This window comes from Bactrocera dorsalis, unplaced genomic scaffold (assembly GCF_023373825.1).
Source record: "Bactrocera dorsalis isolate Fly_Bdor unplaced genomic scaffold, ASM2337382v1 BdCtg348, whole genome shotgun sequence".
Taxonomy (NCBI): domain Eukaryota; kingdom Metazoa; phylum Arthropoda; class Insecta; order Diptera; family Tephritidae; genus Bactrocera; species Bactrocera dorsalis.
The window spans coordinates 1-23,135 of NW_026038399.1; the positions used below are offsets into that span (position 1 = coordinate 1).

The following is a 23,135-nucleotide window of genomic DNA, read 5'->3' on the forward strand; positions in this document are numbered from 1 at the left end:
TATTTTTTAAATCGATTTTAATATTTTATATAACAGGTTTAAAATAATAATTGCATATGCTTACTTAAAAGTGTTTATACATATACATAGTATGTAGTATGTATGTGTATTACTTATTTACATATTTTAATCATATATTGTCAGTAACTTACAATTACTCATTTAAACAAAAATAATTGGCTTCCTTCACCTGATGCATAACAGAGGTTAAAACTAAACAAAATATTACAATACTAAAATCCAAATACATGAGTTATAGAAATTTACAGTCAAATATATTTTTTCCTTTTCGCGACCTTTTTATATTTTATATTCGTTTTCTGTTCAATTGGAAACATAAAAACATAAGTTAACTACTAAATAGTTTCTCTAAACTTTTTATATTTTATTTGGTATTTACATTCTACAACATCAAAAGCCACAAAGGTGAATTCTGCTATTATAAAATTTTATAATTGCATATATGTATGTATGTATGTTTGTATATTTACGATTTCTGTTTACAATAAAGATAAGAAAACTCGGAAAGGATATATTTTCAATATATATGTGTATATATATAATAAATTATTTAGTTCCTTATGTTAAGGCTCACTATATTAAATACTGGGCCGATTCGCATATATACTCGTCTAAGGACACTTCTTAGTTCGGGCTTTAGATCAAAGCACATCATTTCACAGAGCAGCGTGTAGTAATTGGAGACATGCGTTGCAAACTGAAATTAATAAAATAAATAATTTATTCAGATATGAGAAATATTTCAAGAAGTAAGACGTAAAAATCGATTTTTAGTTATTACAAAAATGACCTACAACTTTGTGAATCGTTAAAATCTTCCAGGTAAGTTTAATATACCCTGTTCATGTTACATATGTATATACACACCCTTGCATCAGACATCTTCAGCAAACGCGTAAGTATCAACAACAGCAGTGAAGTCCATGCATCACGATGCGCTTCACTTTGCAGACTGAGGAAATATGTAAGCGCCTCCTTGCACACCTGTATCAATTCGTGTTCGATGCCCGGCCAATCGCTGCGACGATTCTCATCGCCATACATTTTAAAGAAAATACGTAACACACAAGCCAACGAAGCAGTCTCTTGCTTCAGCAGATTCGGCTTGATCGAACCGTTGAAACCGCCGCGCCACAAAATGTTGCGCTGCTCTTGATCGGCATTGAAACGTTTCGCAAAGCGATGCGATTGCATTAGGCAATCGGCTAGTATCAGTAATTGCCGAGTATGCAGATAACTGTACATACCCTGCTCCTCTCTTTGGCATTCCAAAACATTTTGCGCCGCATTGCTGCCGGCCAAATCGGCGGCAGCTTGTGCAAGTGTCTCGGCATCTTCTTTGCGTGACGTTGCCGGAAAGAATACTATATTGTCCATGGTTTGTATGAGTTCCAATTGCACGGCACACTTAATATGCAAATTTTCGAATTGTGAATTGTGCAGCATTATATGCGAATGCGGATGATAGCCCTGAGATGTGCTCATCGCATCATCGTCCAGTATATTCGTACTATAAACGGAATGTTGTGATTGACTACGATTAATTGTTGAACCATGTGGTAGATGATTGCTTTTATCGTGCGAATTTTGCGCTACAAATGTTGCCTTCTGTTGTTCCATTGATTGTAATTGCATTTGTTGAGCGTTCGGATGCCAAGTTAACAATTCTTTTGGCAATGTAGCATTGAAAATGTCCAATATGCATTGACAAGTCTTATCCCAAGTCGTTTCGTTAAATTTAAAACCATTCGATATAACTAAATTTTCTAAACAATTTGTACCGGAACGTGCTAATTGCTCATTGCTTTGCTGTACACACCAATGTAGCTGCGCAAAGAGATCCTCCAATAACAGATAACCCAAAACATCAAAATATTGTGTAAACACATCGATTATTGCATATAGCGCGTGATTGCAGGTAGTTGTCATCCATTCGGATTTTTCGGTCACGTGTTCGGGCAATTTCATATTGTCGAAAATGCGAAAAATTATATTGAATAAATCTTTCCACCAATTCGGCTTAAAACTATCACCGTGCGTCTTAACAATTTCGAATAACACCGTTAGGCCGCGTGTACGCACATCAAGCTTGCAGCGGTTGACCACACAAGACAACGAGAACAGCATTGGAAACCAGCCGCGCACCCAAACGCGATCCTCCTCTGCCACCGAAATATCATTCTCCATGCCAGCATGTTCAGCGAATAATTGTGGCGCGTCATGCACACAGAGCGCACACGTGCGCACCAGACGTATGGCCTCCATGCTTGTATCCGGAAAGCGTGCATTGCAAGCGAACTCCGACAGACATTTCACTGCATCTTGAAATGAATCCACCATAACGGCGAATTGCTTTTGATAGAGTTCGCCAATGATTTTGCCAGTTGTTTGAAATGCTAACTCAACAATGGCCTCCTCATTGTCGCTTGCTGCCAAATGGAATATTGAAAATATATTCTTCCAACCGGATTTTATATTATGCGCCTGTGAATTGACCATTTGTGCAATACAACGCACAACCATATCGCGTATAGCAGGCGATTGATTTTTCTTCATAATATGCTCGAAAGGTCTAAGGAAATCTTTTTGGAAACGAAAGTTTGCAAATTCACCCTTCTCCATAAATTTCATGGACAACTGACGCAATGAGTCCAAAGCGAAAAATGCAATCTCCTCATTTGTATTGCAACCCACAGCGTTGAAATGTTCGCCCAAAACCTGCCAAATGCGTGACCATTGCAAACGTATACGCTCCATATTGTAGTAGGAAATTTCCACTATCTTTTGTAGCGAAAACATACGAGGCTGTACATTCTGTAATTCGTCAACGGAGACCTATGAGAAGCGAAAACAAAAAAATAGTTATAAAACTTGTTTCGTTTTGAAAAATAAAATAAAAAAGTGATAACTTCAGTAGCACCGAAGTCCTTCTGTGTATTACAAACTGCGTGGCAAACTGCATATACGTAAAATTGCTTTTTTAATACTAACCTGACAAAGTGCTTTGACGAAGTCCACTATGGCATCACCATCCAATCTTATGGAACCTGTAAATATACGATCAACAGCGACTACAACACTTTGGCTGCTTGTCTCGCCAATATGCTCTTTAACACTCTGATTTAGGCTATCTCTCAACGTTGTCTGTGCGCCGGACAGAAATTGCGGACGCACACCGGTACCGATCAATTGCGCCAACTCTAATTGACTGATACACTTGACGATGTCAAGCCAGCTGGAGCCAAGATAGTTGCCATCCGTGTGTGCTACCATGATTAGCGTCTTTATCGTATCAATATTTTTGGCCTTCATCTCATTGATCGGCGAGTTCGCAGTAAGTAGCGTAAAACGTGCCAGCGCCTGTACATAAGCATCACGTTCCAAGGACATATGGAAAATGCATGCAATGCGTATCGCACAACGTATACCATCTAAGCATAGGCATGCAATTTCTGGATCATCACAATCCTGCAAGCCAACCGAGAATGCAGCCAGAAAAGGCGTCCAAGCCATTTTGAACATTGGTCGCACATGTTCCAGGTGCTTGGCCGAGGTAAACGGTGACTTTACATGTGATACCGATTCCATTAAATTCTTAGCCGTCGCCGAAATAGCCTCCATTTCCATATTCCACAAAAGTTTACGACGCTTCTCATTAACAATGATCTGTTTACCCGGCTTGTTGATGATGGTATTTTTCATTTTTATCTCGTGTCCAGCGATTTCATCATAAATTGACGATAAATATTCTTCGGGTAGATCATCTTTGCTGTCACTAATACCACGATTCATTTTTATATACTGCTCTTTGGTCATCTTATTCTTAACTTGTGGTGAATGCAAGTCTGTCGTTAACATAATTATAGAAAAGGCTAGCACATACACAGTGTCGGCACTTTGGAACAACTGATTGTTCGGATTGCATTCACAATAACGACTCGCAAACTTTTCCATTAAACGATCAATTTTTTGCGCCTCGCCCGGCAAACGGAATTCTTCGAGTAAAAGACGCAGTGCGGCGACAACCTCCATCTTTCGAAAATCGAAGGCATCAATGTAGGCGCACATCACTTCTTTAGAATGATCGTCATTCTCGCCCAGATAATTACCGATCACCGTTTTGTCCAAACGTTCGTCTTCATGCAGCCACTTGGCAATGTCAATTGGTTTTGTGCCTAAAAGCTGCTTCTCCTGCAGGAACTGTACACCTTTTTTAGGTTTTCTATTAAACATTTCGATGCCCGTTTCCATCACTTCTTTACGCATTTTTCGTTCTTCCAAAGCTTCGGGCAAATCAAGCACCTCTGTGTTCTTTACGCTACCAAATGAATTTATGCTATGGCTGGAGCCACCATATGCTGAACGTGTCGAGTTGTTGGTCTGCGAAAGCGAGTCGGTATTATCCAGTTGGTTATGTTTATGTGACATATCGACGCTTGTTTTATGCGTGGCATGTGTGTTTACCGTTTCTTGTGGATTTATTGTTGACAAGTTTGGGTTTACATACAAATCTTGACTCCATTCGACCATACATTTTAAAATCGACACTAAACACTCCAGTCCACGTTTGCGCATTGATTTCTCTTGTAGTGGATTTGCGCCCAATTCCACTGCTTGGCGACCTTGTGCTATTTTCGATAGATCGTTAACGAGTCGCTCAAATAAGTTCGCTGCAGAAAAGTCGCAATCATAATTAACGTAGATATCAACCACAGATTGTGCATCGGCGCATATACGTGTCAATGCTTGTATTACCATCCATTTGTGTTCAAAGGAACTCGAATTTGCTTCTAATATATTGAGGAAAATCTCTTTGAAAAACACTTCTATTTGCTTTTTAAGATGCACTTTGAAGTTAGAGAGTAGCGCCACAAATATAGAAAGCGATAATTCGAACACTTCGGGCACCAAACTAACACCATTTTTCGAAAGCGCCACACATAGATACTGCTTTATGGCCATGATAAACATTTCATTGGAACGGAAAACCGGACCAGCATTCTGCAATATGGACAGTAATAAGTGCAGCGATAAAACTTTTGAACGTAATTCGTGTGATTTCGGATCGGGATGTCCTTCGGGTAATGGTTTCATGCTTAATTTACATAGTGCGCGAAATACGAGAAAGGCATCTTTTTGCAAAATATGTGTGAATTTTGCAGTGACGACGGCATCGCTTTCATTTTGATTATCTGCATTTTCTTCTGAATTGAGTTGGTTATCGATTCCTTCCACTGATCCAAAGGATGAATTAGTGGTCGTTTCTTCGGTGGCACCGTTGGACATTTCTTTCAATGCTTGCTCGAAAGCGTCTATATAAAGAAAATATCAATATATTCTAATAAATATCAATTTACTTTACAATTAAAAATAAAGTGCTTACTATTTAGTACTTCATCTAGAACGGAGCTTGCAATATCTTCCAAGGACATTTCGGTTTCGCTACCATTGATATTTTCTGCTCGTTCTACCACTGGTGATTGAGCACCAATATCTGTTGTTGAATTGTTTTTAGTGCCATTTTCCATATGTGTACTCGTGCTCAACTCGTATTCTTGGTTCTCCATACGGGCGAATATTACGTTAAGCATCTGTGTAAGTGTTGCACGTGCTGTTGTCTGATTGACTAGATTCTTACTGGACAAATATATGTCGTAGCAGGTGCGTACGGCTTGCAAAACGGTGCCTTCATGTATTTCAACATGCTGTGATGTAACAACAGTAAGCAACGCTTTAATAATTTGCAATTGTACACCTTCATCGGTCTGTGGCCCATTGAAGCAACCGCATATAGTATTGACAATGCGATCAATAAGTAAATGCCCAGGACTGGCAGAGTCCTGTATGGCACCAGTCAAATGCCCATATGCTATGAGCTTTTGTAGACAATCAAGCGCCGTCACAACAATACGTGGCGAACGACTCTTACATGCCAGTTCAAAAGGCAGAAAATATGTTTCTGCATTAATAATACTGGCAGCGTCATTCTTTGGTAAAGGTAATGCTGCACATGGCAATTCATTTCCTTCTGCAATTTGACCTGCATTAATAAGTTCATTTTTAATTTGTTCGAGCGCTGAATCGCAAGATTTTTTCAGTTGCGAATGATGCGAACGCCGAATATCTTTATCCGCTAAAATTTTCTCTAATGCACGCACGATAAACATTTCTTTAGCTTTCGAGGAAAAACTTTGCATATTGTCAAAATCCTTCACATTAAGACAAAATTGTTTGATGGCCGATAAGGTCAGCAATCACGCACACCCCCACAACACTCAAGTGTTTATAAGGTAGTATTTTCTTCTGCACTAATAAAAACACAACATTTTACCATTTAATTAAAAATACCGATGGCATCGATTAGAAAATATACTGAAAATACATGAGTAAGCAAAGAAAAACCACCAAATAATGTCCACTATCCTTTCATGAAAAATAAACGTCATCAATGATTGTCAATACAACCATTAATTAAATCGATAAACGATAAATGAAAGAAAATCGCAAGTTATGCGACAGAGTGACACATGTGATCTAAAATTGAAAGCTGTTGTTCTTCTATTATCCCAGATCTAAGTAAGGCATAGGTTTAGGCGCAGTGCACTAAATACATTTATTAATTTAATAATCCAAATAAACTAACTTTGTAATCCAGTCAGAAACAAAAACAAAAAAAAATCCAACTAAATAAATTATATTTGATTTAAGTAAAAATTTATTTACATGAATATTAATACAATAGCTAAAATTGTAATTTTTCTTGATTTATTTGCCCATTTTTGTACCACTCATATTAGTTTTGAAAGCAAATTTGATTAATACATGTAAAATCATAAATTTTCTTTATTTGTCTATCACGGTAAATTAAAATAAAAGAAATTACTGTTTTAAATTTTTATTAATAAGTTCACATCACTAGACGTAAAATATGAAAACGATAATTTTTTCTTTTATTCGACTTTGGCATTAAATTTGTTCAAATAAGATATTCGATTATTAATATCCATACCTATGTGCGCGCTTTTAAAAATTGTAAACACAGTTCTTTAATCCATATATATTTTACGAAATCCATATAAAGTCAAAATATAAGATCAAACTCATATTTTAATTAGCTATAGAAAAATGGAAGTGTTCAATAAATTAAACGAAAGATTTCCTTGTCGTAAAAATGTGTTAAAAACGCTTACCAATTTGATTGGACATTCTGAAGAAATGCTTCCGGCTGCAATTCATATTTATGGTCATACAGGTACTGGGAAAACTACGTTACTTAAAAATTTCTTTAATGAAAGTATACGTCGTAATAAAAATAAGTTAAACGTAGCATATGTTAATTGTGTTGAAAGTTATACTTCAAGAATACTATTTGAAAATATATTGGAATATATAAGCGGCGCTATTGCGGATGATATTAAAACAGAAAATTTAAAGGACTTTGTGGAAAAATTGCGACGCATACAATCACAGCCAGAAGTTCAGTATATAATTTCTTTAGACAATGCAGAGAGACTAAGGGATATGGATGCAAATGTGTTACCATCTTTGTTACGTTTACAACAACTTACTGGTCTGAATATTTGTGTCATATTAATATCACAACTTCCATTAGAAAAGTTTTATTGTAAAACCAGTATTGATGATCCCATTACAATATACTTTCCCCAGTACACAAAATCTGAAACACTGGAAATATTAAGCGCTGATTTCAAAAATGCGCAGAAACTTATTGTTGCTTTACTCAATCGTAAAAAACCAGAGGATCTGTCAACAAAACTGGAGATAGTTGATACAGTAACGAGAGAGTTTTTCAACAATTATTTAAATTTATTTCTGGGAGTATTTTATAAAGCATGTCGTGATCTTTCTGAATTGAAGATTACTGCGAGAAAATGTTTTACATTCTATATGGAACCTATATTGGATGGTACGGTTAGCATGTCGGATGTTTCGCGTTTATGGCGTTGTATTGCCGGTCAACTACGAACAGCCCTATCACAAGTATATATACGAAGTGGTCAACCAGAGGTAATAAATAATAATAATTATCTAAATAAAATTACTTAAATTTAAAAAATTTAATACAGACTCCAGTGGTAAACAATGATAAAGAGATATTAAAGGTTGCTCAATCTTTGGAACTGCCTTATTATGGCAAGTATTTGTTAATAGCTGCTTTTATCGCGAGTTATAATTCATCAAAAGAGGACAAACGTTTGTTTGTGAAGAATCATGGTAAACGACGAAAACGATTGCAAAATGTCAACGCGAATGCTAAGGTGGGTGAAAATGTCGACTTAAATTGTTTATATGTGAACTAAACATTTTATATTTTGCTTTTAACAGGTAACAGAGAAAATGAATACCTATATTGGACCAAAATCATTCAGTGTTGACCGCCTTTTGGCCATATTTTATGCTATACTTGATGAAAAAGTTGGCTTAACTTGTAACTTGCTCTCCCAAATCTCAACATTAGTCAATCTTAAACTACTTAGTTTTGTTTCGGGAGAAAATGTTATGGATGGAACGTCGCGTTTGCAGTGTACAGTAGGACTGGAGTTTGTTATCTGCATAAGCCAAGTAGTAGGATTTAATGTGCGTCAGTACTTAAGCGATTTCAATTAATTTTTCTATATTTATTTTTATTGTGTTTTATCTTACTTTATTTAGTTAGAAAATATTTGTAATAAATAATTTGGCAAATCGCTAATATGTATCGTTTCCTCTAAGGTGGTATCACGACTACGTAGTTTCAATAGGCCATTCAGAAGGGTGCTTTCGTTGACGATCACTGCATATGGTATGCCTAGGCTATCACATTTATAAAGTTCTTCTTCCATTTTATTGAAGCATTGGGTAAAAATCATATTTTCTGATTTCAAACGTAGACCGGACCGCAATAGCACGTTGTTTATATGTAAACAAAGGTCTTCCAAGTCGATCAATTTGTTACCTTAATAAAAATAAATTGGTTTTTTTAAATAACTAAAACATAAAAGAGATTTACCTTGATGACAGCAAGCTACGACACATTGATAAGGAGCTAATTTTCTATTGAGCAACAAAGTACTTTCATGTTCGTTATCCACGCTATCGAAGAGAACCGCTAGAATTTTTAATATTAAGTAAAAGTAATTTCAGAATGTTGACTATCTGCTTACCACTTGTTGCAGCCTGCAGATCAATAACTGACCGTATAACGGCAGGTGCGATATCTTCACCAATTGTATTATTTGATAAAAATGCATTTATTTTTTCATCCAGATGCGTTTTTAATAAAGGAACTAATGTTATTGACTCCACATCTAGTGTAGCATAGGGTAATTTTGATTTAATTGTAATCGATTGGGTGCCAGGAGGTACTGTTGACTCCGAAATGTCACTAAATTTATATGGATCTAAATAGTATTTGCTGGGATCAGTACTAAAGCGCATCCACCAGATTTTGCATTCACGTTGAGCTTTAAAAAAATCACTAACACCTTTCGCCGGATGAGTTAAATAATATGTGAATAAGTATGTACGAATTCTCGTTGTAGAAACATCAAAATGGTTTAAGGCTACTTCATTTAAATGATTAGCATGTATTTTTTGTACCGTTTTCCAAACTGCGGGATATTGTTGATTTGCCGATTTACTACATAAATGTCTAATGCCGTCATGAAATTGTTTCGAAAATATAAAATTAGATCTATTATTAGAGTCAACTAAGGCATCATCTTCAATGATATCGATGAAACTATTGCGTACTTCCTTATCTAATGAATGTGTCCTACGCCAATGGAGCAACAGTTGCTCACTATATTTAATACCATTTTCTAACAACTTACAGTTGTTTATTGATCCATTAGAGCCAATAGAAGCACTTAAATATTGAGATGAATGTAAAGCCTCAATAACTTGTTTCAACTGCTTCATATTGGCCGCGTTTAATTATCAGTAAAATCCTTTTCTTTTTGTTGTAGTGGAATATTGCCGGGTGGAGAGACAAAATAATCTTCCTCAGTAACTTTTGCACCACGTAGGATATCTTCTCTGCAGTTTCCCTCTGTTACGGAATCTTCGCGTAAATATAAGTTTTGATCCTCCAAAACGGTATATAATGGCAATACGTTGGTTGTGTCGATGTGTGAAATTTTTTCCGCAAATTCAATACTTTTTTCCAATGTACTTAAAGCTTCCTTACTTTCTAAATTAACCAAAGCAAGGCGCTCAAGGAGTTGTATAGTTGCGTTGTCTATTACAGGTTTTTCACCTGTTGGAAAACTTTGTTTTATTGGTTTACTTGGAACTTTTGATGGATATTTTAGTTCCGTAAAGTTCAACTTATTTTCCTTCGGTTTGTCAATTTTTTGATTTTTTTTCACTTCCTTTAGAACTGTGCAGTAGCTACGAGTTTTCTGTAAAATTCGCTGCATCTCGCCGGTTATGAAGCGTGCATAAAATATATATATTGCATAAATAATAACTTGATTATGCGATTTGAGATGATTTTGTGGCCATATGATATTTACTTTTATCGATGCTTTTGAAATACATATATATTCATCGATAGAACTCAGAGATTACCTTTTGGATTTTTATATGTTTGAATCGATTAATACTCCTCAAATCAAAATAAGTTAAACAAAATAAATATAAGTGTTAAATAGACTAGTTCATGGATTTGTCAAATTATTCTAAACACTCAGTTGACGTTATACTTTTGTATTAAATTAATATATCTGAAGTGTCTCATCTTAAAAATACTGAACCCGGTAGTGTTTCGTAAATTCAGACAAAAAAATTTTGGTAATATAATCGATTAATAGCCGGTAGAATTACACATCTATGAAAAATAAGACGATGGCAATTTGAGTATCTTTGGCAAACACTTTCACAACAATCTCGTTTCTGTTTTCGTGTGGTTATATTCATAATTAAGTGATAAAAATGCCGTACGCTAATCAGCCCTCTGTGCAAATAACTGAATTAACAGACGACAATGTGAAATTCGTTTTGGAGGATACCGAACTGAGTGTTGCAAATAGTTTGCGACGTGTTTTCATTGCAGAGACACCAACACTAGCTATCGACTGGGTACAGCTTGAAGCGAACTCTACGGTACTTTCTGATGAATTTCTCGCTCATCGTATTGGACTTATTCCCTTAATATCTGATGAAGTCGTTGAACGACTTCAATATACACGTGATTGCATTTGCTTGGATTTTTGTCCGGAGTGTAGTGTAGAGTTTACACTTGACGTGAAGTGTACTGAAGAGCAAACTCGCCATGTCACAACTGCAGATTTGAAGTCGAGCAATCCAAAAGTATTACCCGTAACATCACGCCATGTAAATGAAGAAGACAATGAATATGGCGAGAGCACCGATGAAATTTTAATAATCAAATTACGTCGTGGCCAAGAATTGAAATTGAGAGCTTATGCGAAGAAAGGCTTTGGAAAGGAACATGCTAAATGGAACCCAACTGCAGGCGTTTGCTTTGAATATGATCCAGATAACTCTATGCGTCATACGCTTTATCCCAAACCGGATGAGTGGCCAAAAAGTGAACACACCGAACTAGAGGATGATCAATATGAAGCACCTTATAATTGGGAAGCGAAACCAAATAAATTCTTCTATAATGTAGAATCCTCCGGTGCTCTGAAGCCTGAAAATATAGTTATAATGGGAGTACAAGTTTTAAAAAATAAATTGTCCAATTTGCAAACGCAACTGAGCCATGAGACTCAAAACGATGCGCTAGCTGTGTAAAAACAATATTTATACTAATAAATTTATGTTTATTTCAGAAGATATTGTTTTATTCACTGAATAATTTTTGAATGTCTACATTTACACCAGGTTTGTTACGTCCCTCTTTATCCAAGCTTTCTGCGAAATCATTGGATAGTGAGGTTTTGATTTCATCGGTGGCCTCTGAACTTTTTTCAGTACTTGTGTTTTTGGATTGCTCTGCTAACAATTCAACTGCTGTCTCAAACAATTTCTCGTCATCCAGCGGATTTTGAGTTTTCAAATTTTCATAAATCTGAATAAAATTTTGTGTTTGGGTTTTCCTTCTCGTATCCAAAAAGTTTACAGTTTCATTTTGCTTTGTTCTTTTATGAAATTTTCTGAAATAAACTTTATTTTTAAACAGGTATCTAGGTTACTTTCATAAACTTACGCTCTTGTCACGTCCTCTGCATAAAATATATTTTTGATTTTTGTGTCGGGTGCAGGACGATCAAAACGTGGTTCTAGTTTTGGTGGAAAAGCAGTATACAAATCAAACCAAATGGGTCTGTCTTCATATTTCATGGCACCGGCTTTTATTAGGCCATTCACTCTGAAAAATAATTTTACTTAATATTTTAAAAATTACTGCCAAAAATTCATACAAACCTTGTGAATATAGTTCCAATTTTTTCTAATCTACTTTGCGCCATTTATAACAATTCCACAAATTCGCTTTCAAGAAATAGAAATAATGTTATGAAACATATGATTTTTATCACTTGTATGTTTAAGGCTAATCGATTTTATTTAATTAATCGATGACTATTTAAAACTCATAATCTTTGTAATTAGAAAAATAACTTTTCCAGTTGAGAAGAATTAGTTCTATAATCATAAACAATAATATTAAATACCATATTGTTTATATTTTATTTGTTGTGTTGTTTTATTTTTTTTACAGTTTAGGTAGGCGAAGTTGCATATGCGTTTTGTTCAATCACAAAAATGTATTAAGTATGGAATATTAACTACAATTAATATTTATTTTTAAATTTGAACTTGAAAAATAAATTTTTAATTCTTTTCTGCAATTTTTTGTACTAAAAGTAATAAAATTTCTCCAATTTGATATTTCCGATAACATTTAATTACAATCGATTAATAATGATTTGTTTACTATTTTTTATGAATGAACTGTGTTTTGATTTACTCACTTATCATTTAGCGCATTGTTTACATTTTTAGATATCGGAATCATAAATGATATTAACTTGCTTTGGAAATGCAATTTCTACGATGTTATTCTACCAAATTTAAAGATGTCTATCCGCACAGCACAGTAAGAATTTTTCGGCGAAAAGACGCGTTGGTTAATACTAAGCCTAAAGGCAATGTGAAGGCACTTGCCTCTATCGACCAGCAAGCCAGTGAAATAATTCAAATGGAAGAACCAACTCATTCAGATGCAAAAAACGATTATGCTGAGAATATTGTCAAAGTGCAAATGCTCTCTCGAAGTTTACATAGTCAAATATTTACCGCAACCAAAAACGCAGACATTGAGGAAGCATTGAATTATTTAGCCGATTTAAAAAAGCATGGCATTGACGTGAATAGCACAGACCATTTACCAGATGTAAAACTAAAGCTACCCAAACTTCATGGCAAAAATATTGAAGAACACTTTTACAATATAGCTAAAGAGCAAGTAGATCCTTACGAGAAATTACTTAATTCATTAGTTTCGTGTAAAAAATTACCAAAACGTCCACAAAAATGGAATTTCAAAAGTGGTTGGACCGTTTATAATTCAGTAACCGGAGAGGGAAAGACAATTAGTGTACCACTTGAGGATGCATTAATATTTGATGTAGAAGTGTGTGTATCTGAGGGTGCAGCGCCCACATTAGCTACAGCGGTTAGTGCACATAATTGGTACTCTTGGGTAAGTCCTCAACTCGAAAACGAAGATACAGGGACTAAATCAAATGATCATTCAGTGTCTTCAAAACGCTACCATTTAAATGATCTTATTTCCTTGGGAACGAAAGGGCCAAAAATAATAGTTGGTCATAACGTTTCATACGATAGAGCTAGATTGCGTGAACAGTATCTCATTGAAGATACGGGAGTACGTTTTGTGGATACAATGTCTTTGCATATAAGCGTAAGCGGTATAACATCTTATCAGCGAGCACTTTTGAAATCGCGTAAAGAAACAGATCCTGAAGACGAGGAATGGCAAGCACAGAGTTCACTCAACAGTTTAGTTGATGTCCATCGTTTGTACTGTGGCGGAGAGTTACTATCAAAGGAGCCTCGAAACATATTTTTAGAAGGATCACTAGCGGATGTCAAGGAAAACTTTCAAATGTTAATGAGTTACTGTGCTGGTGACGTTGAAGCTACTTTCAATGTATTCGAAAAACTGTATCCCATATTTTTAGAGAGATTTCCTCATCCGGCTACATTAGCCGGTATGTTGGAATTAGGTTCCGCATATTTACCTGTTAATTCCAATTGGACGCGGTACATAAAAGAGTCTGATTTAGCATATGAGGATTTAAACATCGAAGCCAAGAACCACCTTACGCGTCGGGCTGATAATGCTTGTAGGCTAATGAAAAATGAGGCATATCGTGAGCATCTCTGGCTGTGGGACGAAGACTGGAGTGTGCAAGAAATTAAATTAAAGAAGACGAAACCCTTAAAGAAGGACTCACCGAATTTATTAAAAGCAGAACAAAGTAGTTTCTCGAAAGAAGAGCTTCAATTACAAAGAAAATTTCAATATTTGTATGATATGAAGTCACTTTTGCCGGCTCGACGTCCACTGTTACCGGGTTACCCAGCGTGGTATCGAAAATTGTGCAGAAAACTTCCGAAAGATCACACGACGAATAATACTGATTGGTCACCGGGTGCAACCGAAGTAGGAACCGGCATGCAAATAGCTCCAAAATTACTTTCTTTGTGTTGGGAGGGATATCCATTACATTATATAAGAGAACATGGTTGGGGATTTCTTGTACCATTTCGCACAGAACCATACCCACCTGTAGATACGGATGCTGGTATGAATCCATATCGTATACCAATTAAAAAACTTACAGAACGTTGTCCAGTACCTAAAACTCTTACGTCGGCTACTTTAGAAATGCAAGACTTTGGTTACGACATGGGCGTGCTCGATCAGGAGCTTGACAGTAAATTGGGAAAAAAGGAATTTTATAAAAAACAACCGAAGGACCACACAAATGGCGTTTATAAAGGGGCAGGTGTATGGTGTAAACAAATTTTAGAAGGCTGTTGTTTTTTCCTAAAACTACCACATAAAAATGGTAACTCCTTTCGTGTGGGTAATCCTTTGTCGAAGGATTTTCTAAACAAATTCTCTGAAAATGTCTTAAGTAGTGGAGATGCCGTGGAAGGATCGGCGAAACGCGTTATTGATATTGCACGGATGATGTCCTATTGGCGAAACAATCGAGATCGTATAATAGGGCAAATGGTGGTTTGGTTAAGTAGAGACGAATTGCCGAATAGTTTGAAAAATGACAAAAAGATTGACTCTGTAACGGAATACGGCGCCATTTGTCCACAAGTTGTTGCTTGTGGTACTTTGACACGCAGAGCAATGGAGCCAACTTGGATGACAGCATCAAATTCGCAGCGCGAACGTATCGGTTCTGAATTACGTTCAATGGTCCAAGCGCCACCAGGATATCGGATAGTTGGCGCCGATGTTGACTCGCAGGAATTATGGATTGCTTCAGTACTTGGCGATGCCTACGCGGCTGGCATTCATGGCGCAACGCCTTTAGGATGGATGACAATCAGTGGGTCAAAATCAAATGGTACTGATATGCATTCTATAACCGCAAAAGCTGTGGGTATATCGAGAGATCATGCCAAAGTTATCAATTACGCACGCATTTATGGAGCAGGCCAAAATTTCGCTGAAGGCCTACTAAAGCAATTCAATCCAACCTTATCAGATACAGAAGCACGAGTTAAAGCGCAAAAAATGTTTGCCATTACCAAAGGTAAACGAGTTTATAAGTTGCGCGAAGAATTCGTCGATAATTATGAAGACAGAAGGTAAAGTGTTTCAGTGAATTGTTTCTTTATTAAAAATTTTGTTCAATACTTTTATCTCTAATTACAGTTACTCTGGTTACGATGCACTGAAGCTGGCTGCATCCTGCAACCGCGCTGTGAAAGAAATGTTTCAGCACCCTAAATGGGTGGGTGGTACTGAAAGTGCGATGTTCAACAGATTGGAAGAGATTGCCTCAAGTAATTGTCCGAAAACGCCATTTTTGAATTGTCGGCTAAGTCGAGCACTAGAAGTAAATAGTGGCGATGAGAATCGCTTTCTGCCAACACGTATAAATTGGGTGGTGCAAAGTGGTGCTGTCGATTTTCTACATCTTATGTTAGTTTGTATGCGTTGGCTTATGGGAACACAAATGCGCTTCAGTTTAAGTTTTCACGATGAAGTGCGTTACTTGGTGAAGGAGGAACTAGCCTATAAAACAGCCCTGGCTCTACATATAACAAATCTGTTGACGCGCTCCTTTTGTTCATCACGTATTGGTCTTTCCGATTTACCAATGTCTGTGGCATTCTTTTCATCCGTCGAAGTGGATACTGTTCTAAGGAAGGACAGCACTATGGATTGTAAAACCCCTTCCAATCCTCATGGTCTGCATATTGGTTATGGAATTCCACCTGGTGAAAGCTTAACAATATATGATGCTATAGCAAAAGCAGGAGGCGGTGATTTAAGTCAATGGGCTTGGATAAAATAACATTTTTATAGATTTTTCCCTTTCGGAAATCTTAATTATTTTCTCTTTTAGTTCTAACCATATAAATTGTTGTGTTTGTTTTTAAATGCTGTGAAGAGGTATAACCAAAATATTTATACTGAATCAAAATTCAATATAACAGTGCTTTCATTCTGGGTTTTCACATTTTGATAAACGAAAAATTGAGGGAATTTTTCAGACCTTAGATAAATATGGAAATAAAATGAGTCTTGCACCGCGACCTAAGGTCTATTGTGTCCTCCGCTCTTTCGCAACAAATCACATAGTTAGCTCCCTTATAATATGAGGACCGACCGCAATGCAGGTTTCCGGTCCTACCATCCGGGAAGCAACTAGAGAGCGAGCAAACTCGTCAGCTAGTTCATTACCGGGTCCACAATTGTGTAGGCTTTTCAGCCGTTCTATACACTTCTGCACGAATAACGATGTAATCTCGTAAGCTGAGAATGCTTTAACACAGAACCCGTTATTTAACAACCCTGCCCGGTGTTGGGGATGCTACCCTTTCCAAATACAAAATACATACAAAGACTTGATTTGTATTGTTCAGTTTGTATGGCAGCTTTATGCTATGTGTAGTGGTCGGATATCGACGGTTTCGACAAATCTGCAGCTTTTTGGGAAGAAAAGAACGCGTGTAAAATTTTAGAGCAATATCTAAAAAACTGAGGGACTGAATCGCGTGTGTATAGACAAGCGAACAGACAACGTCCAATGTGTTTTTACCTCATATGGAGCTCATACTAGGCTTTTTGCAAGCATTATTTGATTCTACCTTGGTCAGGTTCGGGGCTGATTTAAAACCTTTACCGTGCTGTAAGTCCCACCCCTGGCCGCAATGCGACTCCACACTAAATTGAATTTTTAAATTCTATCCGTATTCAGGTTTAAACCATAGCCAACACGAATCTCCCCAAAGGACCAAAGCCAATGATCCACTATACAGCTTACTGCACCCCGTGGTACCAGATTTAAGTCTCCGGTCTCAATGACTGGTGACATTTGTGTCTGGTACTTCAAATGTCTTTTCATTTGAAAGAATCTCATTCAAAGTCTATAATATTAGTTGCCAAAACAACAGACAAAGTGCATTTTGGATTTTAGTCTCCTCTTAGGAGAGGCATGGCTTACCACAGGCAAATTCTAACCCCTGCCCGCTGGGGGAAAGGCAGACGAACACACAGACATGGCTAAATCGACTCAACCAGCCATATTGATTTTTTATATACATACTACTATGACCAAAAAATTGTAAGACTTTGTTCATAATTTTAAAGTTCTTAATCCACTTGGCACCAATACATTTGTGCCAATGTTTTTTCCAATCCTCGAAACAGTTGTTAAAGTCAATTTTCGGAATAGCCTTCAAAGCGTGTAGCAATTCACATTTAATGCCTTCAATTGACTCAGAACGGTTTCCCCGGAGCAGTCGTTCGAGTTTGGTGAATAGCCAAAAGTCACAGGGAACTAAATCAGGAAAATACGGTGTTTGCGGCACGATATTAGTTGACGAATCGATGCAGTGTTCGACGATTCAATACGTGGTGCAAAAACCAAGAATGATCGGCCTATAATTCCTGCCGTTACAGGCGGATAGCTTGATGCAAACGACGCCTAAAACACAAATAGTATTCCTTATTTACAGTTTGGCCGGTCGGAAGGAGTTCGGAGTGCACCACACATGGATAATCGAAAAAAACTTTAACATAACCTTAATTTTTTACTTGCTTTGACGTGGTTTTTTTCGGCTTCGGCTCACCTTTGAAACCATATTCGTTCTTCGCTTCTTTTCACACACCTTAACATGACGCTGTTTTTCGAAAAAAAATGAGTGATTTTCGAACCAATCGTTCTTTCACTTTTCTTAGGTCCAAATGATCCTTCATAATGGTTTTCACTGATTGTTCCGATATTCCAAAGAAGCCAGTAAGATATCTAACTGTTAATCGTCGATTCTCAAGTACAAATTCATTTATTTTATTGACGTATTGAATAATTTGTACCAATTAAAAACACTTTCTCGCGTCAAACAATTATCACCGAAAACCTTTTCCAGCATTCGGAACTTTTCGGCGCCAGAAATTTGATTCCGCACACCAAATTTAATGGAACAACTTTTTTGAATAAGTTCACTCTTAGTAAAAATCGCCGAATTCACTTTATGTACTTCACAAAGAGAAGCATATACTAAACACTAAAAATTTTTTTATGTGATTTGGCACTGATGTCACTGAGAGTCATACCAACATAGAAAAAAAATTTCGACAAATGGGTTTTCGTGCGAAATTTAAATTAAAAAGTCTTACTAATTTTTGCCCATACGACATTTCTTTCTGCGTGTAAAAAACCTCGTTGCAAACTTCATATCTTTTCTGGGTAAAAAAAAATATTGAAAAATTAAAATTATACTAACTTTAGAATAATATTCAGTTTTATGAAATTGGGTAATACATGTACATTTACGTAAAAATTGACGAAGTTAAGGGTACTAAAAAAACAAATAAAGAAAAAAATGTTAACAACCATTCCGTGTCCGCTTCAGTTCTTTTTTCTTCTCATGTTCTTTTTAACTCTCTGTAACGTATATTTTTATTAACATTGCTACTAATGTAACGTTAGAATAGATTTTTATATATGTATTACAAACTTATTACTGACCTTGTGCGTTCATAATTTCCTAAACCCAATGCCAATCAGTGCCACAAAAACCTCAATGTGCAATGAGAAGCGTGGCTTGAAACAAAAGGTATGCATTACAGCTATGTTACATAAAACATTGGCTGTGTAGACCTTGTTGGAAAAATTTATGAAGTAACAGTTAATGCTGTACTAAACACGGATATATAATTCATTTACTTATTTTTATGCCAACTTCGCTGAATTATGGTACACAATTGTGAAGAAACCTCTTTTGGCTGAAGTGCTCATATATCATAACTTAGTAGTTCTTATCAGTGTTGTTATATTCAATAAGGTATTTTGAATTTATTGTTTTAAATAGAATTACTGACATTATATAGTATTAATATTAGAATCTGAAGCAAAGTTTCTGTTTTAGATCTAAAAGTAAAAGAGAAAGATGTGGAGTTCTGCATAAAAATAATCCAAATGAAAAGACGAAGTGATTAGGGAAAATGAAGGAACATTCGTTCCTCCGTAGAAGAAATAACTTGAGTAAAAAATTTGTATACCCTGAACAGGGTTTATTAAGTTTGTCACGATATTTATAATATCCAATAGGAAACGTCGTTACCCTATAAAGAATATGTAATATATACTATATATATATATTCTTACTATGTATTTGTATATGATCAGCATGCTGATCCGAGTCTATTAGGCATACCTGATAGTCTATCAGTTTTTGAGATATCGGTCTAAAATTTTCAACACATTCTTCTCTCACCAAGAAAGTGCTAATATCGTACAACTATAGCAGATAGGACCCATACAACTGACTGATCAAACCTCTTTGTAAGATTGATAAATGAGGAATACACTACGACCTTAGGTCTATTGTGCCCAGAACGTCCCTGCCCAAACGTCTTTGTATGGAAAACTCTTTTTTTCATCGATCACTATAAAATTAGAACATATTGTTTTGATCGAAGTATAAACTGTCCGACCAAAATCAGAGTAAAGATCTTTCTATATTAAAGGGTTATTTATTTAAAGGTTTAATACTTTTTTAAAGAAGAAAACACAGAAGCTTCAAATTTATTGGGGAATGTTCATAATCATTCGAAAAAACATTCTATGGCAGTTTTTTTTGAAGATTGTCCTTTTCAAATATTAGCCGCGTTTTCGTTTCGTTTTCGATGACTCGTTTAAGTTTTTCGACTGGTAATAGGCGAATGACACGCGTCACGTATAGCCTGAATCGAAGCGGAATTGTCCGCATAGGCTTTAGACTTTACATATCCCGACAGTAAAAAGTTTAACGGTGTGATATCACACGATCTTGGTGGCCAATCGACCGGCCAAAGACATGAAAATATCTGTTCACCGAAGTGTTCTCTAAATTTTGTGATGTGTGGGAAGTGGCGTCGTCTTGTTGAAGCCAAATATCGCCGAGATCACGAGTTCCAATTTTAGGCAACAAATAGTTGGTTATCATTGCGCCGGTCGCCATTGACGGTTACGATTATCTAGTAAAAACGGAGCTTTACGTGATAGCACAACGTTTCTTCATTATTGAACAATATTCTGAAAATAATGAAAGCTTTGTGGCTCCAGTTCGAAAATTTCATATAAAATATGGTCGGAATAGTTTTTGGACTTCGTAAACGCGGAAGAGATTTTGAAATGGCGGTAAATTTAAAACTTGCATTTTGGTATACGCTGTACCGAAATATCAAGTGCAACCGGGTCCTCTCCACCTGATTTTTCCAACGGAGTGGATACTTCTTTTTTCCCTTGTCCACCGGCGGGTACTGAATTGAATACCTTCTAAGTTGGAGTATTCCCCGCTTCTTCTTGAATCGCTGAACTTTGTTAATGTCGCCGTCGCTCATCGTTTCATCGACTACGGTATTCGTTTTTGCCAATGCACAAAGGACCATACATTTTCCGCAAAACCTTTCCTTCGAACACTCCTAATGCCGACTCATCAGATGATGTCATTGTCCTTTTTTCCGCACCATAAAGCAGGACTTGAGGAACTTGTAGAGTTTGGTCTTTGTTCGTCGAGAGGGGACCTAAGTTTTCAATTGGCCACTTAGTCCGAATTAGCACTTGTTGACAAGAGTGTTTCTGCGTTGGATTTCAATGCTGATATTGTGGTTGGTGTTGATACTGGTTCCGAGATAGATGAAATTATATACCGTTTTAAAGCTATGACTGTCAACAGTAATGTGTGAGCCAAGTCGCGAATTCGATGAGTGTTTGTTTGGTGACAGAAGATATTTTGTCTTGTTCTCATTCACGATACAGACCCGCTTCCTTATCCAGTCTGGAGAAAACAGAACTAATGGCACAGTTGCTAAAGCCAATTATATCAACTGTACATTTTTATAGAAGATTTTATCTTCTCTATTTAACTCTGCAGCTTGTATTGTCTGAAACCTCTCTTGATCGGGCGGCTCGGAGAGATCCTCTCGATACTGACGGAGTTTTTGATGTTGCTCACCAAGTTCAGACATAGCGATATAAAGGCATTTCATTTGTGTGCTGTCGAAGGCGGCTTTGAATCTATATATAGAGAAAATATATCCCTGTATGGAAGGATTTTTGGCTTACTTGTATAAGGAGTCGATGAAATGTCAAAGTTTCCAAAGAGGTTAGATATCTGTTTTCATTAAAAAGACTTTTAAACTGTTTAAGATAAAACTGCAAAATTTGATTTTTACATTTCAGAGCTTTTAAAAATACGAATTTTTGAATAAAAAAAAAATAACAATTTTATAGGAAATTTTATGATCTAAAGAATCCGCGATCGAAAAATTTTTTCCTAAAGGTTTCAAAGGTAATGGTATTTGTATTGAAAACCAATTTTTCTCTTTTTTTGGCTGACCCTAATGCACATATATATACATATGTACATACGTATATGAACGTGCGGCATAAAGTGTTGTTGCTTCAGATGCTTACTCATGCCGAATATATACTACGTACTCTATTACATAAGTATGTACATTAATGCTTATTTGTAAGTATATTCAAAATATAAATGCTTAAAACTGTATAGAAATTTATAGTTGGCCGTGTGTAGGCGCTTAGAACAATAAAATCACAACATGTACAATTGAACTTACTTTGAAAAGCTTTAATTGAAGGACAATAACTCAATTAAAACAATTACTGCAGGCACTTATGTAAAGCTTACATATCTACATACAACACTATATAAGTGGAAACAAGCCTAAAACCGCAACGATTTACATTTTTACATTTCCCATATATGTAAATTAATAGAAACGGAAATGTGGAGTTTGGCACATCATTTTCAATATGTGTTTCTTTGGACGTACATACCTACATACTTGTATGTATGTTTGGATGAGTGCGTGTGTGTGTAAGTTTGCTGTTAAATATTCAAAGCATTTGCCTGGTTACTCATACGCCCGAGCATGTCAGCGAGAACACCACTACGAGTTCAATGTCACGCACATAACTATGCATTATATATATATATATGTATGTATGTGTATAACATTTTCGATTTGCTGTACATACATGCATATATAAATCTAGGTGAATTTGTCAGTTTGTTGCTCACTACTACATACATATAGTGGGTTGGAGTATGTGAGCGTTTAGTTTGCTTTTGTTTAGTTAACTAAGCACGTGTCACCATTGTTTTTGTAAACATTTAATGTCACATTAATGTCGTTGAACGCTCGGCCAAGGGTGGGTGGGTGTTGCACTGTCATAATGTCGGTTATGCTGATTATTCGTATATTTTGATTTGATTTGCAGTGAATGGCAAATTTTTTGACATTGATGTGCGTGGGTAATGCGGGCCTGTTTTTATGTATTTGTACAGCAATACAGTAGTAGATACGTTGTTGATGTTATTGTTGTCACTTAAGGTGCGGAAGTTGGCAGCAA

The 23,135-nt window shown here is 36.2% G+C and overlaps 7 protein-coding genes across 7 annotated transcripts; 3 read left to right on the plus strand and 4 right to left on the minus strand.

The window, feature by feature from the left end:
• Positions 1 to 297: 297 nt before the first annotated feature.
• LOC105222246 (brefeldin A-inhibited guanine nucleotide-exchange protein 1) lies at positions 298 to 6,482 on the minus strand. The gene is made up of 4 exons (XM_011199478.4): positions 5,405 to 6,482; positions 3,013 to 5,333; positions 889 to 2,856; positions 298 to 718 (listed from the first exon to the last, which is right to left on the minus strand). The coding sequence occupies exons 1-4, from the start codon at positions 6,216 to 6,218 to the stop codon at positions 572 to 574; spliced, it is 5,250 nt and encodes a 1,749-aa protein (XP_011197780.2). The 5' UTR covers positions 6,219 to 6,482; the 3' UTR covers positions 298 to 571.
• A 525-nt stretch (positions 6,483 to 7,007) lies between these two features.
• LOC105222245 (origin recognition complex subunit 5) lies at positions 7,008 to 8,734 on the plus strand. Its single transcript, XM_011199477.4, has 3 exons — positions 7,008 to 8,049; positions 8,109 to 8,300; positions 8,368 to 8,734. The coding sequence occupies exons 1-3, from the start codon at positions 7,147 to 7,149 to the stop codon at positions 8,647 to 8,649; spliced, it is 1,377 nt and encodes a 458-aa protein (XP_011197779.2). The 5' UTR covers positions 7,008 to 7,146; the 3' UTR covers positions 8,650 to 8,734.
• On the minus strand, positions 8,632 to 9,942 carry LOC105222243 (DNA polymerase subunit gamma-2, mitochondrial). Its single transcript, XM_029548680.2, has 3 exons — positions 9,186 to 9,942; positions 9,032 to 9,130; positions 8,632 to 8,977 (listed from the first exon to the last, which is right to left on the minus strand). Exons 1-3 carry the CDS (start codon positions 9,940 to 9,942, stop codon positions 8,691 to 8,693), a joined length of 1,143 nt encoding a protein of 380 aa, XP_029404540.2. The 3' UTR covers positions 8,632 to 8,690.
• Positions 9,943 to 9,953: 11 nt separating this feature from the next.
• Positions 9,954 to 10,442, minus strand: LOC125780262 (glutamyl-tRNA(Gln) amidotransferase subunit C, mitochondrial). Its single transcript, XM_049462218.1, has one exon. It carries the CDS (start codon positions 10,440 to 10,442, stop codon positions 9,954 to 9,956), a length of 489 nt encoding a protein of 162 aa, XP_049318175.1.
• Positions 10,443 to 10,842: 400 nt separating this feature from the next.
• On the plus strand, positions 10,843 to 11,824 carry LOC105222241 (DNA-directed RNA polymerase II subunit RPB3). The gene has a single exon (XM_011199472.4). The coding sequence runs from the start codon at positions 10,957 to 10,959 to the stop codon at positions 11,782 to 11,784; it is 828 nt and encodes a 275-aa protein (XP_011197774.1). The 5' UTR covers positions 10,843 to 10,956; the 3' UTR covers positions 11,785 to 11,824.
• Positions 11,807 to 12,573, minus strand: LOC105222242 (probable 28S ribosomal protein S23, mitochondrial). Its single transcript, XM_011199473.4, has 3 exons — positions 12,418 to 12,573; positions 12,200 to 12,361; positions 11,807 to 12,146 (listed from the first exon to the last, which is right to left on the minus strand). The coding sequence occupies exons 1-3, from the start codon at positions 12,459 to 12,461 to the stop codon at positions 11,834 to 11,836; spliced, it is 519 nt and encodes a 172-aa protein (XP_011197775.2). The 5' UTR covers positions 12,462 to 12,573; the 3' UTR covers positions 11,807 to 11,833.
• A 372-nt stretch (positions 12,574 to 12,945) lies between these two features.
• Positions 12,946 to 17,016, plus strand: LOC105222239 (DNA polymerase subunit gamma-1, mitochondrial). Its single transcript, XM_011199471.4, has 2 exons — positions 12,946 to 15,852; positions 15,920 to 17,016. Exons 1-2 carry the CDS (start codon positions 13,034 to 13,036, stop codon positions 16,563 to 16,565), a joined length of 3,465 nt encoding a protein of 1,154 aa, XP_011197773.2. The 5' UTR covers positions 12,946 to 13,033; the 3' UTR covers positions 16,566 to 17,016.
• The last annotated feature ends 6,119 nt before the right edge of the window (positions 17,017 to 23,135 follow it).